Source organism: Narcine bancroftii, chromosome 5, assembly GCF_036971445.1.
Source record: "Narcine bancroftii isolate sNarBan1 chromosome 5, sNarBan1.hap1, whole genome shotgun sequence".
NCBI classification, from domain to species: domain Eukaryota; kingdom Metazoa; phylum Chordata; class Chondrichthyes; order Torpediniformes; family Narcinidae; genus Narcine; species Narcine bancroftii.
The window spans coordinates 199,988,211-200,001,937 of NC_091473.1; the positions used below are offsets into that span (position 1 = coordinate 199,988,211).

The 13,727-nt window shown below is 44.3% G+C and overlaps 1 protein-coding gene across 1 annotated transcript in view; it reads right to left on the reverse strand.

Annotated features, from left to right (window-relative positions):
* Positions 1-13,727, reverse strand: part of LOC138765457 (zinc finger protein 850-like) — a 68,320-nt gene that overhangs the window by 27,798 nt on the left and 26,795 nt on the right. Inside the window, exons 5-11 of the mRNA XM_069942497.1 lie at positions 13,248-13,383; positions 10,614-10,737; positions 4,508-4,617; positions 3,463-3,543; positions 3,163-3,310; positions 2,861-3,055; positions 2,640-2,761 (exon numbers count right to left, since the gene is read on the reverse strand). Of these exons, the coding sequence (XP_069798598.1) occupies positions 2,640-2,761; positions 2,861-3,055; positions 3,163-3,310; positions 3,463-3,543; positions 4,508-4,617; positions 10,614-10,737; positions 13,248-13,383 (916 nt within the window). The remainder of the gene's footprint in view (positions 1-2,639; positions 2,762-2,860; positions 3,056-3,162; positions 3,311-3,462; positions 3,544-4,507; positions 4,618-10,613; positions 10,738-13,247; positions 13,384-13,727) is intronic.

A 13,727-nucleotide genomic window follows, 5' to 3' on the forward strand; every position in this document is an offset into this window, starting at 1 on the left:
ATGTTTTCTGGTTCTGTGGTTCCACCTATCCAGGTGCCTCTAAAATTTTGTGTCTGTTCCTGCTTCCACCACCTCTTTTGACAGCTCATTCCAGACACCAGCTCGTGTGTGTGTGTGAAACATTTACACCTCAGATCCCCTTTAAACCTCCTCCCTCTCACCCTCAACCCAATCCCTCCAGTTTTTCACACTCCTACCGTTGGAAACAGACCCTGTCCATCAACCCTATCTGTGTCTGATCTAATGTTCTGTCCCCTCTCATGTCACCCCTCAGCCTCCTTCACTCAAGGGAAACCAGGAAACAGCCAATCCAATCTCTCCTTGTAACTCCAGACCCTCCAATCCTGGCACCATCTTGTGACCCTTTCCTGCACAAGGCCCAGTTTAATCACATCCTTCCTGCAGTACGACGACCAGAATTGCACATCACATTCCAGGTTTGGACCAACCAGCACCATGTCCAAGTGGATCATCACTTCCCAGCTTCTGCACTCAATGCCTCGGCTGATGAAGGCAAGCATGTATCTACCTTCTTCCCCACCCCGTCTACCTGTGTCCCCACTGTCAGAGAACTGTGTACTTGTACGCCAAGGTTTCTCTGCTCCACAACACACCTGCCCCAACCATTCCAATTCATGAACAAGCACAGAAACATACTGCAATTGCTTGGAATTTAAATAATAATCTGATCTTCCATTTTTCCTTCCAAAGTGGATCACCTCATATTTGCCAACATTATACTCCATCTGCCAGACCCTTGCAAACTTATTTAACCAATCTATAATGTCTCTGCAGCCTCTACAATTCCTCTGCACAATTTGCTTTTCCACTCAATTTAGTGCAATCAGCAAATTTCGATACACTACACTCTGACCCTTTTCCAGATCATTGATGCGTACTGTGAACAGTTGCAGGCCCAGCATCGACCCCTGACTTGCCTCTTGTCCTCTCAACCTGCATCCTTTAATCTGTTTATCAGCCACAGCTTTCTTATCTGAAAGACGACTGGTTTGGGTCAAATCCCCTGCCAGATCAGCCCCAGCACATCTCCCTGACATGGACCTCCACTTCAGGCACACCTGCCCCATCCTTCACCAGTTGTTCAGCCAAAGAATCTTCACTATCTTTCAATTCCTTGCTGCTCTGTGGCATGTGAGTAAACCTCAGATTGGAAAACTCGAGAGCTTTTAACTTGTTATCAAAAGCTTGAATTTTTCTTTGAGAAACCTCATCTTGTTTATGTGACTGATTGTTGTTGGTACGAAGAACCCCACTGATCTGCCCCATTGTACCCATCCCACCCACTTTGAAATAGAGCCTTATATCTGAAGCCATCACATCTACAACAGCTCCTTAGTCACAGGTTTGACTAGAAGGTTTTCCAATTTCTCCCCTCACTACATCACTGGTTCAGGACATTCTGAGACGACAACACTGCATTTCTAATTTTGGATGCTGCAAACTCTACCTGCAAGATTTCATCTCTCTTCCTGCCAATGTCATCAGTACCACGATGAACCACCAACTCTGGCTGCTCTTTCTCCCCGTCCAGAAGACTGGACCCTGAACCTGCTGTGAAACATCCGTGACCCTGGCACCAAGGAGGCACCTCCCTGTCCTGGATCCCCTCCTCCCCCCCCCACCCTCACACAAGTGCGTGCCTGTGCCCCGGACCCCAGAGTTCCCAATCACTGGGCACCGGGACTGAGCGCCACCCGGCTTCACAGCAGCTCCAGTGGTGGGGCCACGGACCAGGCTGATGCTGTAGTTTCCCCTGCGAAGGGATCTCCCCCCAACAAAATGCCCCGGGTGTCCGTGTGTGAGACGGGGACTGTGACAGTGGCCTCCTGCCCCTCCCCCAGCGAGCCGGCCCGCCCTGTGGTGGGGACCCCGTCCCTGCCCCTACTGTTTGGGACCCAGTCTGCCTCCTGTCTCCTCATCAGTCCGACTGCTGCCCCCACCCATCCGTGCGTCCGGGGGGACAGGGGCTGCAGCCGGACACACTCGCTGCCCACGGCGTTGTCAGGGATCCCTGATCCCGCCCCCTCCCCCCCCGCCCCCCCTCCCCTCCCCTCGCGCCCTGCCCAACTGTGCGGGGACGAGGCCCCGACCGGACTTTGGTGTCGCTCGCCGCGGCTCCAACAAGGGCCCAACCGGGTGAAGTCTCACCTCCCCTCGTCCTCCTCCTCCTCCTCCGGAGATCAGACCAACCGGTTGCTGAAAGAACGGCGCTCAGAAACGCTCCCGGGCCCTGTGACGTCAGGGCACACACGCCTGGGCCGGGCCAATCCGTCACGTGACATGGAGGAGGGATGGAGGGAGCTGTCAATCAGAGGAACTGTCAACCTACTTCCACGGGCCCCCGGGCCAGAGGGGAGCATTAATCTCCAGTGCGGAAGCAATAAATGGGAACCTTTCCAACAGCCCTAACTCCACATTGGATGAGAACTCAGATCAATGACGGATCTTCACTCACATGGTTCCAATTCTGTTCAATGAGGAAGCTCATGTTCACCAAGTCCAGCCCGATGACGGAGCTCCGCCCCTTGAAGGAGGCGGGACAAAGAGGGACACACGGGGTGAACGTCATCACGGTACACGGCACGATGACGCGGGTCTGCAGCAATGAATGCGTTTACAGACATGCGCAGTGATTCAGCGCTGGGAGCAGGCCGCAGCACCGGGTCCCGAAATGGGAGGGTACTGTGGTTCCAGGGCTTGCAACGCCCGGTTAGATGACGTTTCTCTCCGGGTCCTGGCCCTTGTCCCAGCCTCGGTGTTGATTTAACGTGCAGCCCAGCTCTCCGGGACCCTCCAGGACTTCATTAATTTTTATCCTGGTCACATCCTCTCGACCCACATTGATGAACCGGTTTCAGTGCTCTGACTGCGGGAAGAACACTGGGGAGACACCCTTCGCCTGCCCCGATTACGGGAAGGCCTTCACTTGCTGACCCATTAAGCTGCTCCACACTGGGGAGAGGCCATTTGTCTTCTCCAAGGCCTCCTACCTGCGGAGGCACCAGCGGGTCCACACCGACGAAAAGTCTTTCCCCTACCCCGAGTGCGAGAAGGTGTTCAATAGATGCGCAGTGTCCATCCACACTGGAGAGGCCCTTCACCTGCTCTGAGTGTAGTAAAGGCTTCAGCTATGCCTCCCGCCTGATGAACCACCAGCGGGTCCACACCAGGGAAAAGCCCCAAATGCGTAAAGGGGTTCGCCCGGTCTGACATACTCCAATTGCACCATGCTGGGGAAAGGCCATTCGTCTGCCCCGACTGCGTCAAGACCTTCATCCATATCTCCAACCTGTGGACCGACCAGAACATTCACAGCAGCAACAAGCCGAATGTGACAAGGGCTTCCACTCCTCCCATTTGCTGACTCACCAGTGTGCCCGTAACAGAGAGTGGCTGTTTGTCTTCCCACAGTGGAGAAAGGGGTTTGCCCAGTCCTCTCACCTGCTGATCCACCAGCTGCTCCACAATGGGGATAGGCAGTGGAGAGCCAAGAGTGGAAAGGACTTCATTCAGTCGAACAGTCTGGTGAAACACCAGCGAGTTCACACAGAAAGTTTGCAGAGTGTGGAATATTTAAACATCATTCACTCAAACACCAGGAGGGACTGGAGTTTTGTGGTTATTGAGGAAACAAATCAAAACAGGTCTTGGTTTTGTTGTCAATTTGCAATTTGTTTTCAGGTTCAAGTTTATTGTCGCATGTACAAAGGTGCAACATGGAAGTTTGTTTTGGAGCAATCCAGCCGTAACTTAGTCCAGCAAATAAGTCACCATGCAGGTGTGCAGAGTTCCAGGGACTGATCAGTGAGTACAAGGCAAAAACAGCATTATTTTACAAACATAGAAAATAGGAGCAGGAGGTTGTGATTTGGCCCTTCAAGCCAACACTGCCATTCATTTTGATCATGGTTGATCATTACTTAGTCCCTAGTACCTGGCTTCTCCCCAGACTCACCTATCCCCTTAGCCACAAGGGCCAAATCTCACTCCCTCTTAAATATAGATAAGGAACTGGCTTCAAGTACTTCCTGTGGAAAAGAATTGCACAGATTAATCCCTCTCTTAGTGAAAAAAGTTCTCATCTTGTCCTAAAAGCCTTCTCATCCTTAAACTGTGACTCCCTGGTCCCCAAACACCAGTAACACACATCCTGCATCCAGCCTGTCCAATCCCTTAAGAATTTTTATGTTTCTATAAGCTCCACCCTCAATCTTCATAATTCCAGTGAGTGTAAGCCTAGTCGATCCAGCCAATCTTCATATGTAATTCCTGCCATCCCTGGTATTAATCTAGTGAACCTTCTTTGCACTCCCTCTCTGGCAAGGATATTTTTCCTCAGATAAGAAGACTAAAACTGTATACAATACACCAAGTGTGGTCTCAGCAAGAACCTGTCCAGCTGCAGTAGAATTTCTCTGCTCCTGTACTCAAATACTTTTACTATGAATGCCCACATACCATTCACTTTCCACAATGGCTGTTCTACCTGCACACCCACTTTCAATGAATGGTGCACAGCGACACCCAGGCCTCGTTGCATTGTTCCTTTTCCTGATCGGACATCATTTAGATAATAATCTTCTCTCCTGTTCTTGCCTCCAAAGTGAATTACATCACATTTATCCACATTACATTACATCTGCCATGCATTTTCCCACTCACCTAACCTGTCCAAGTCACCCTGTATCCTCTTAGCAACCTCTACACAGTTAACCCTGCCACCCAGCTTCGCGCTGTCTGCAGACTGGGAGATGCTGCTTTCTATTCATAGAACTCATTTATTCCTACTCTGTGCTTCCTGTCTGTCAACCTCAATACAATGTCAATACCAACGTCAATTCCGCTTAATCTGCCTCAGTACCAACCTCAATATCTTGTCAATACCAACCTAAATCCACCACAATACCATATCTACACCAACCTCAATCCATCTCAACACCAACCCATTCTACCTCAATTCCACGTAAACACAAACCACAATCCACCTCAATACAATGTCAATACTAACCTCGATCCACCTCAATAAAATATCAAAATATCAACCTCGATGCACCTCAATACCATATCAATGCCAATCTCGATCCACCTCAATGTACCATTTCAATATCAACCTCAATCAACCACAATACCATGTCAATACGATCCTTTATCCACCTTAATACCATATTAATACCAACCTCATTCCACCTCGATACCATATCAATACTAACCTCAATCTACCTGAATACATATCTATACCAACCCAAATCCACCTCAACACCACATCAATACCAACCTCAAACCACATCAACACCATGTTAATACTAACCTCAATATATCTCAACACCATATCAATACCAACCTCAATACCATGACAATACAAACCTCAAACAACCTCAATACCAAATCAATACCAACCTCAATCCACCTCAGTACCATGTCAATTCCAACCTCAATCCACTTCATTACCATATCAATACCAACCACAATCCACCTTAATACCATGTCAATACCAACCTCAATTCAATATAAATACCCACCTTGATCTACCTCAATAACATGTCAATATCCACCTCGGTCAACCTCAATTCCAAATCAATACCCACCACATTCCACCTCAATACCATGTTAATAACAACCTCAATCCATTTCAAGACCATGTCAATACCAACAAAAATATGATATCAACTCGGAACTGAATCCACCTCAATATCATGTCAATACTAATCTGAATCCACCTCAATACCATATCAATACCAACCTCACTCAACCTCAATACCATATTAATACCAACCTTGATATACCTCAATAAAATATCAATATCAACCTCAATGAACCTCAATACCATATCAATACCAACCTTGATCAACCTCAATACCATATCAATTCCAACCTCAACCCACCTCAATACCATATCAATACCAACTTCAATCTATCTCAATACCAACCTCAATACCATATCAATAGCAACCTCACTCCACCTCAATACAATATAAATACCCACCTCAATCCACCTCAATAATATGTAATACCCACCTCAATCCACCTCAATACCATGTCAATAAAAAACCTCAAACAACCTCAATACCATATCAATACCAACATCAATCCACCTCAATACCATGTCAATACCAACCTCAATCTACCTCAATACCATGACAATACAAACCTCAAACAACCTCAATACCAACCTCAATCCACCTCAATACCATATCAATACCAACCTTGATGCACCTCAATACAAAACCAACACCAACCTCAAACCACCTCAATACCATATCAATACAAACCTCAAACAACCTCAATACCAACCTCAATCCACCTCAATACTATGTCAATACAAAACTGAATGTACCTCAATACAAATCCAAGACCAACCTCAATCCACCTGAATTCCATATTAATATAAATGCCAAACCACCTCAATCCCATATCAATACCAATCTCAATCTACTTCCAAACTGTATCAATATCAACCGCAATCCACCTCAAAACCCTGTCAATACCAACCTCAGTCCACATCAATATCAACCTCAATACCAAAAATCTTTCCACCTCAATACCATTTCAATACCAACCCCAATCCACTTCAACACCATATGAATACAAACCTCAATGCAACTCAGTACCATATCAATATCAAACTCAATGCCATGTCAATACCAACCTCGATCCACCTCAATATCATATCAATACCCACCTCAATATCTCAATATAAACCTCAAACAACCCCAATACCATATATATTGCAACCTCAATACCACAGTAATACCAACCTAAATCCACCTTAATACAGTCAATACCAACCACAATCCAACTCAATACCATGTCAATACGAAACTCAAATCAACACAATACCGCATCAAAACAAACCTCACTACAAATCAATCCCAATTTCAACCCACCTCAAAACCATATCAATATCAAACACAAAATACCATGTCAACACCAACCTCAATGCACCTCAATACCATATCAACTCCAACCTCAATCCACCTGAATTCCATATCAATATCAACCCCAAACCACCTCAATGCCATATCAATACCAATCTCAATCTAACTTCATGCTGTATCAATATCAACCACAATCCACCTCAATATCATGTCAATAAAAACCTCAAACTACCCCAATACCATATATATTCCAACCTCAATCCACCTCAATACCATATCAATACCAACCTCAATTCACCTGAATTCCATATCAATATCAACCCAAACCACCTCAATGCCATATCAATACCAATCTCAATCTACCTCCATACCGTATCAATACGAACCGCAATCCACCTCAATAACATTTAATACCAATCTCAATATACCTCAATAGTATATCAATATAAACATCAATCCAAATCAATACCTTACCAATATCAATCGCAATCCATCTCAATACCATGTCAATACAAACCTAAATCCACCTGAGTACAGTATCAATACCCTCAAACAAACCCAATACCATATAAATTCCAACCTCATTCCACCTCAATACCATATGAATACAAATCTCAATGCACATCAGTACCCTATGAATACCAATTCAGTCCACCTCAAATATCAAACTCAATACCATGTCAATACCAACCTTGATCCAGCTCAATATCATATCAATACCCACCTCAATCCACCTCTACACTATGTCAATATAAACCTCAAACAACCCCAATACCATATATATTGCAACCTAAATCCACCTTAATACAATGTCAATATCAACCACAATCCACCTCAATTCCATGTTAATATCAACCTCAATCCACCTCAATATCAACGTCAAAACACCTCAATGCCATATCAATATGAACCTCAATCCACTTCAATACCAACCTTATTCCAATACACTACCATTTCAATACAAACCTCAATGCCACATCAATAACAAAAATCTATCCACCTCAATACCATTGCAATACCAACCTCAATCCATCTCAATACCACAGGAATACCCACCTAAATCCACCTTAATATAATGTCAATACCAACCTCAATCCACCTCAACAGCATATGAATACCAACCTCAATGCACCTCAGTACCATATGAATACCAATTCAGTCCACCACAATAGCATAATCAACCTCAATCCATATCAATACTATGTTAATACCATCCTCAATCCATTTCAACACCATGACAATAACAACCTCAATAAACCTAAATAAAATATCAATATCAACCTCGAAGGAACCTCAATATTATGTCAATACCAAACTCGATCGACCTCAATACCATATCAATATCATCCACAATTCACCTCAATACCAAACTCAATCCAACTCAATACCATGTCAATACGAAACTCAAATCAACACAATACCGTATTAAAACAAACCTCACTCCAAATCAATCCCAATTTCAACCCACCTCAAAACCCATATCAATATCAACCTCAATCCACCTCAATACCATATCAATACCAACCTCATTGCACCTCAATACAATATCAATACCAACCTCAATTCACTTCAATACTATATCAATATCAACGTACATCAACCTCAATACAATATTAATACCATCCTGAAGTCACCTCAATACCATATCAATACCAACCTCAATCCACCTCAACATCATATTGATGTCAACCTCAATCCACCTCAACACCATGTCAATACCCACCTCAATACCACCCTCAATCCATCTCAATACCATGTCAATACTGTTAGAAATAGATGTACCTTTAAAGAAATTGCTCGAGACAAAAATTGAGAACAAAGAACATTTATTACAGCAACAATGCAAAGTTGGGTGCTTCCCCTTACCCTGGGAATACACACATACACTGGGGCTCACCCAACTTTTATACAGTTGATTTCAGTATAGGAATACCCTCCCCCTTACATTCTTCTGCCTCCTGCTGGAGAGGTTTGGCATTAGGCGATCTTTCCTGCCTACGTGCAATTTCAGTATACTTGGAGGACCAGGGGGTATCCTGTCGGTGTCCCTTCATGTTATTGTCCTTATTCACACCTTCCTGATTCTCGGGGCTACAGTCTCTTGGTATGCAGAGTTGGCTCATCCTGTCTAGGGTTGGCTAATTTAGTATGTATAAATCTGTGTAAGGTTAGCTAATTAGATATGTAGGACTTGGTACTTCTGTCCAGGGCTAGGAGACCCTTATCTGATCCAGACTACCTCAACTTCCTACATTCTATTGTTCCTTACCACTCCTTATCTTAGTCTTATGGTGGCTCTTGTCACAAAGAGTAGAAGATTCTTATGTTAATCGTGCTGACTCTGCTTTCCTGCATCCTAATCCCCAAGCTCATCCTGTTTGTACTGGTTACAGCCATTAACTGATGTATGAATTTTAGTTTCCTTCATGTTCATAATTTTAGATCAGTTTTCCCATCTCTCACAATCCTCACTTTTCTTTTAGATCAGTAATACTGATCTTTGGTTACTGGTCTCAGTGTGACTGATCCCCCCCTTCCTCACTTTTCTTTTTGATCAGTATTACTGATGTTGTAAAGTGCAAGGTGTTGTTTTTCCCAGCTGGTCAATAACCGAATTGTAATCTCTGTGTAAAGTCTTTAGGTAGGGGAGCACCATAAAGGTCAGAGTAGCGAGTCCAGCTGCTATTAGGGTTGCGAGTATCAGACTCCAGTTCTCAGTAGAGTCTAGTCCATCCCACATCAGTCCGAGGTTGCCAAGTCTGAACATGGGCATGGGCAGATTCTCGTTGAAGTCCTGAAGCAGTCTGTGAGAAACGCTGCCTTCAGCAGCGAATGAGTCCTAAAGAAGTCTGTGAGAAACGCTGCCTTCAGCAGCGAACGTGCCCTGAAGAAGTCTCTGAGAAATGCTGCCTTCAGCAGCGAACGTGCCCTGAAGAAGTCTCTGAGAAATGCTGCCTTCAGCAGCGAACGTGCCCTGAAGAAGTCTCTGAGAAATGCTGCCTTCAGCAGCGAAGGAGTAGCGAGAGTCAGGCGATTCCGTTGAATTGTGGCTCGTATCTGCCGTTCCTCTTCAGCCCCGAACCCTAGGGACACCGATCTCCGAAGGCTGTCTGGAGTCTGATATTGAAATGCCAAGCAGCTTTAGAGTACTGTAGCAGCTCACGTTGTTTGTAACTGGTGCTCCCCTTCACGGGGTGGTGTTTGTGATGAAAAGAGACCGAGCTGGGGGGATTGTTTCTTGTGATTTAATTGTGTGTTGCAGCTTGTCTGCTAACATTAGCATGGGTATCATTGAACTTGTGAGTTGCAGCCTGTCTGTGTACATTAGCATATGTATTAACTCTCTCTCTCTGCGACATGTACAATCCTGACTACCATTCTGTATGTCTTTGTCCCACCATGTCCTTTGTGCTATCGCTTTAAAACTCCTGTCTTTAATACCTGTGTAGGCTAAGATACAAATTAGATGTACTCCACTAAAGCTGTTCAGTTCCCCTGGTCCGTATTGGAATCCCTTGTTAACCCATACCCCACTATGACTATACATTAAATCTATGCCCTGTCTACATTCTAAAGGAAAATAATTGTGACCTCTGCTGCCCCTATCCCAGGAGGACTTAATACATTGTGAGTAATTAAGTGATGTCCCAGAAATGGAGAAGCAACAATTAAACAATACAATAAATGGTAAAAAACAACATTACGGCACTTTTTCACGGTGTAGTGTCACTTTCAGGTCAGAAGGATGAGGCACTGCACGCCAGGTGGAGGGTTGAGTTTGACCGTCGTGATTCTGTGGTTCGGTGGGTCCAGCCTTTTTCTCTTGTTTGTACTGCGGTGTCTGTAATTAAAAGTACACAGTAGGGACCATCCCAGGCAGGTTTTAGTTGATCCTCTTGCCATGCTTTTACATATAACCAATCACTAGATTTTAATAAAATGAATAACAATCTGACTTTCCTTAGTGTTAGTGTAAAAATTGTAAAATGAAACACAAACCATATTTCCATGGGTTTTGAATATGTTAGACCTTATTAAAATGCAGTTGGAGCTGCTTGTCTGTATGGGGCACAACCCTCCAATTTGTTAGAGTGAGTACATAACAGACATTGCAGCACAAGAGCCCCTGCAAGAGAACTTGAAACATATTCAACCTTTAGTTCTGCCTTAAGTAAAATGCCTTGTGCCACAGCTCACAGGAGCTGGCCTTATTTAAAACAGTCTGTAAAACAGGCACCAAAAAAAGTGAAAAGATGTTCTTATGAAGATTGCACACACAATCATTTAAGTACAGGCTAGTTTCTATTATATTCCACTTAAAAGTTCTGCTGCATGAATCCTGTAGCTTGTGGAGTCATTATTGAATCAAGAAATATTGGTGCCGTGCCAATCTCATTCTAACATGCCAATTTCTCCAGTCCTTAAGTCAAGATGTACTGAATAGCATCTGGTACAAGATCTGTGAGTTATTAATGATATTATTATTCTTATGCACCCAATTGTTCTGAACTATGCCACCAATTTAAGTCATATTCCACCTATTGTAGTACTCACACAGCACCATAGACCAGTTCGCAGGTTTATTTCTCTATTAAGCTGAATCCAGTTGCGCAGGGTTTACCTCCGTGATTATTTACAATGTAACTTCCACACTACCAGATTTAAATATAAACCTGATGAATGGGGGGGGAAAGTTATCATGAATTAAATAACAGCGGCAATACAGAGAAATTGTGCTGAGGCATTAATTTCACTCCGGAGGTAAATGCACCAGAGAAATGAATGATTAAACTTATGGGAATCCCCAGAGGTATCTTTATTCTCCAGAGGTGGGCAATCTTTAAACTCACGGACCTTGACTGCTGAATGTGTAGAAGAAATGTACTAAATCTGTTGATAGGGCTCCATACCTCTAACTGCAAGACAAGAGCCTGAAGCCTCAATTTCAAGTGCCACAGTGCACTTAAAGGGACATGCACACTCCCCCTTCAACTGGCTGATCCAGCCACTTTACACATCAGATCCTTTCTTTATCTCACATACACTTAAAGTTAAGATGTATAGAACTCACCCTATTTGCGCAAACATTTCTCCCTGCAAATGTTATAACATCACTCAACTCTCAGGTACTCCCTGTGCAAAATCACATTTGAATACAATTTATTTCATAAATTGGAATTAACTGGTAGTTAAATTCGCTCATTCTACAGTATTCATAAATGATCATTTATGACATTTAAATTTTAGCATGAATTTTAATCAATATTGGTCAGTGACTGAAGTGGGAAATCATGATTTATGAAATTATCTCTGGTCTCTACTCTCCCATTCCGGCACTTCTCCCAACATTCAGGAGCTGGCACACAGTCCCTTCCTTTTTCATGTTACTCATCTACTATTCCTTTAACTGCTTGCATTAAAATTTTAGCCTTTGCTTTCTGCTTATCCTCAGATGTCTGGACAAATGCTTTTTTGTGCTATCTGTAGAAGCTGGGTTATTCCCTGCTCATGCCAATTTTCTGTCTTTTGTAATTTTCTTCTAATGTCTGGGGCTGAATTGGTAACAAAACCTGTTAGTACCAATTGTTCCCCTGCTGGGGATTCTATGTCGAGACCCCCATATTGTATATATATTTGGTCCCAAAAATTGGTCTAACTGTTCGGCACATCCCTGGGGATCTTTTATCAGGGAGGTCAGTTCTTTCTTAAAGTTACGCACTTCAGTACTGGTCAGGGGCACATTTACGAAACCGAGACCCTCTCCCATGGGAACTTCCCGCAGTGGTCTCATCCAGTTGGTTTCTAGCTTATTAGGTCTGGGTTCCTGCTCCCTGGGAAATGAATCAAAGGGTTCTGCCCTTTCTTCCTGAAGAGTCTCGCGCTGTTCTGAATTAAAGTTACCTCTCTCTCCTGTCAACAGAGGTGGTAATCGAGTGCTTTGTGAGCAAGTCATCATACCACTCCTATTCTCTTCTCTCTTCTCTAGCTGTGGGGGAGGAGGGGAAGGTGCAGAAGGGTAGGGCATAGGAGGGGGAGGAAAGATAGGAGCCGGCATAGGAGGAACATAAGGTGGAGGGAGGGAATGTAACACATCCCACCCTTGTGGTTCAGGGACAAAAGGTTCCTCCTCTCTCTTGTCTTTGTACTCTTTTTCTTTCAAAACCAATTGATCAAACGATCCCTAAGCCAGTAGGCTGCATATTCTCTCCTCTCGAGGTTATCTCTCTGGTTTTGATAGAGCCAGATGTTCAATGCTTGACACATCCAGTCATCCTCGGATCCGAGTTTTGGCCAGTACACGGAGCTCCCTTTTATCGGGTATTTAACCCAGTCCCTACAACAATACCTGACCATGGTCAGTTTGTCCTTTCCACGGGTCCTTCCCGTGCCCCACTCAGATAACATCAACCCGGGCGGGCTGTATGTAGTTATCTGATCCTCACATCCTGAACCAGGACTCTCTTCCTTGCTACCCATATTTCCCATACTGAGAGGCAAGTAAAATTCCTCTTACCGGGTTCCAGTAGCAATGCTCTAGCGCACTTCCTTCCGTCGTTTGTTCTCAATGCCTCTTCTCGGATATCACTCGCTTCTTCCACTGACCAGCCACCCGTCGTCCGTGAGTCCAGCTGAATCAGCCGGGGTGCACCTACTCTCGTCGTCGGGGTACTCTGTCAGTGGAGGGAGTGTGATCCCGGAGGAGCCCCCATTTGTTAGAAATAGATGTACCTTTAAAGAAATTGCTCGAGACAAAAATTGAGAACAAAGAACATTTATTACAGCAACAATGCAAAGTTGGGTGCTTCCCCTTACCCTGGGAATACACACATA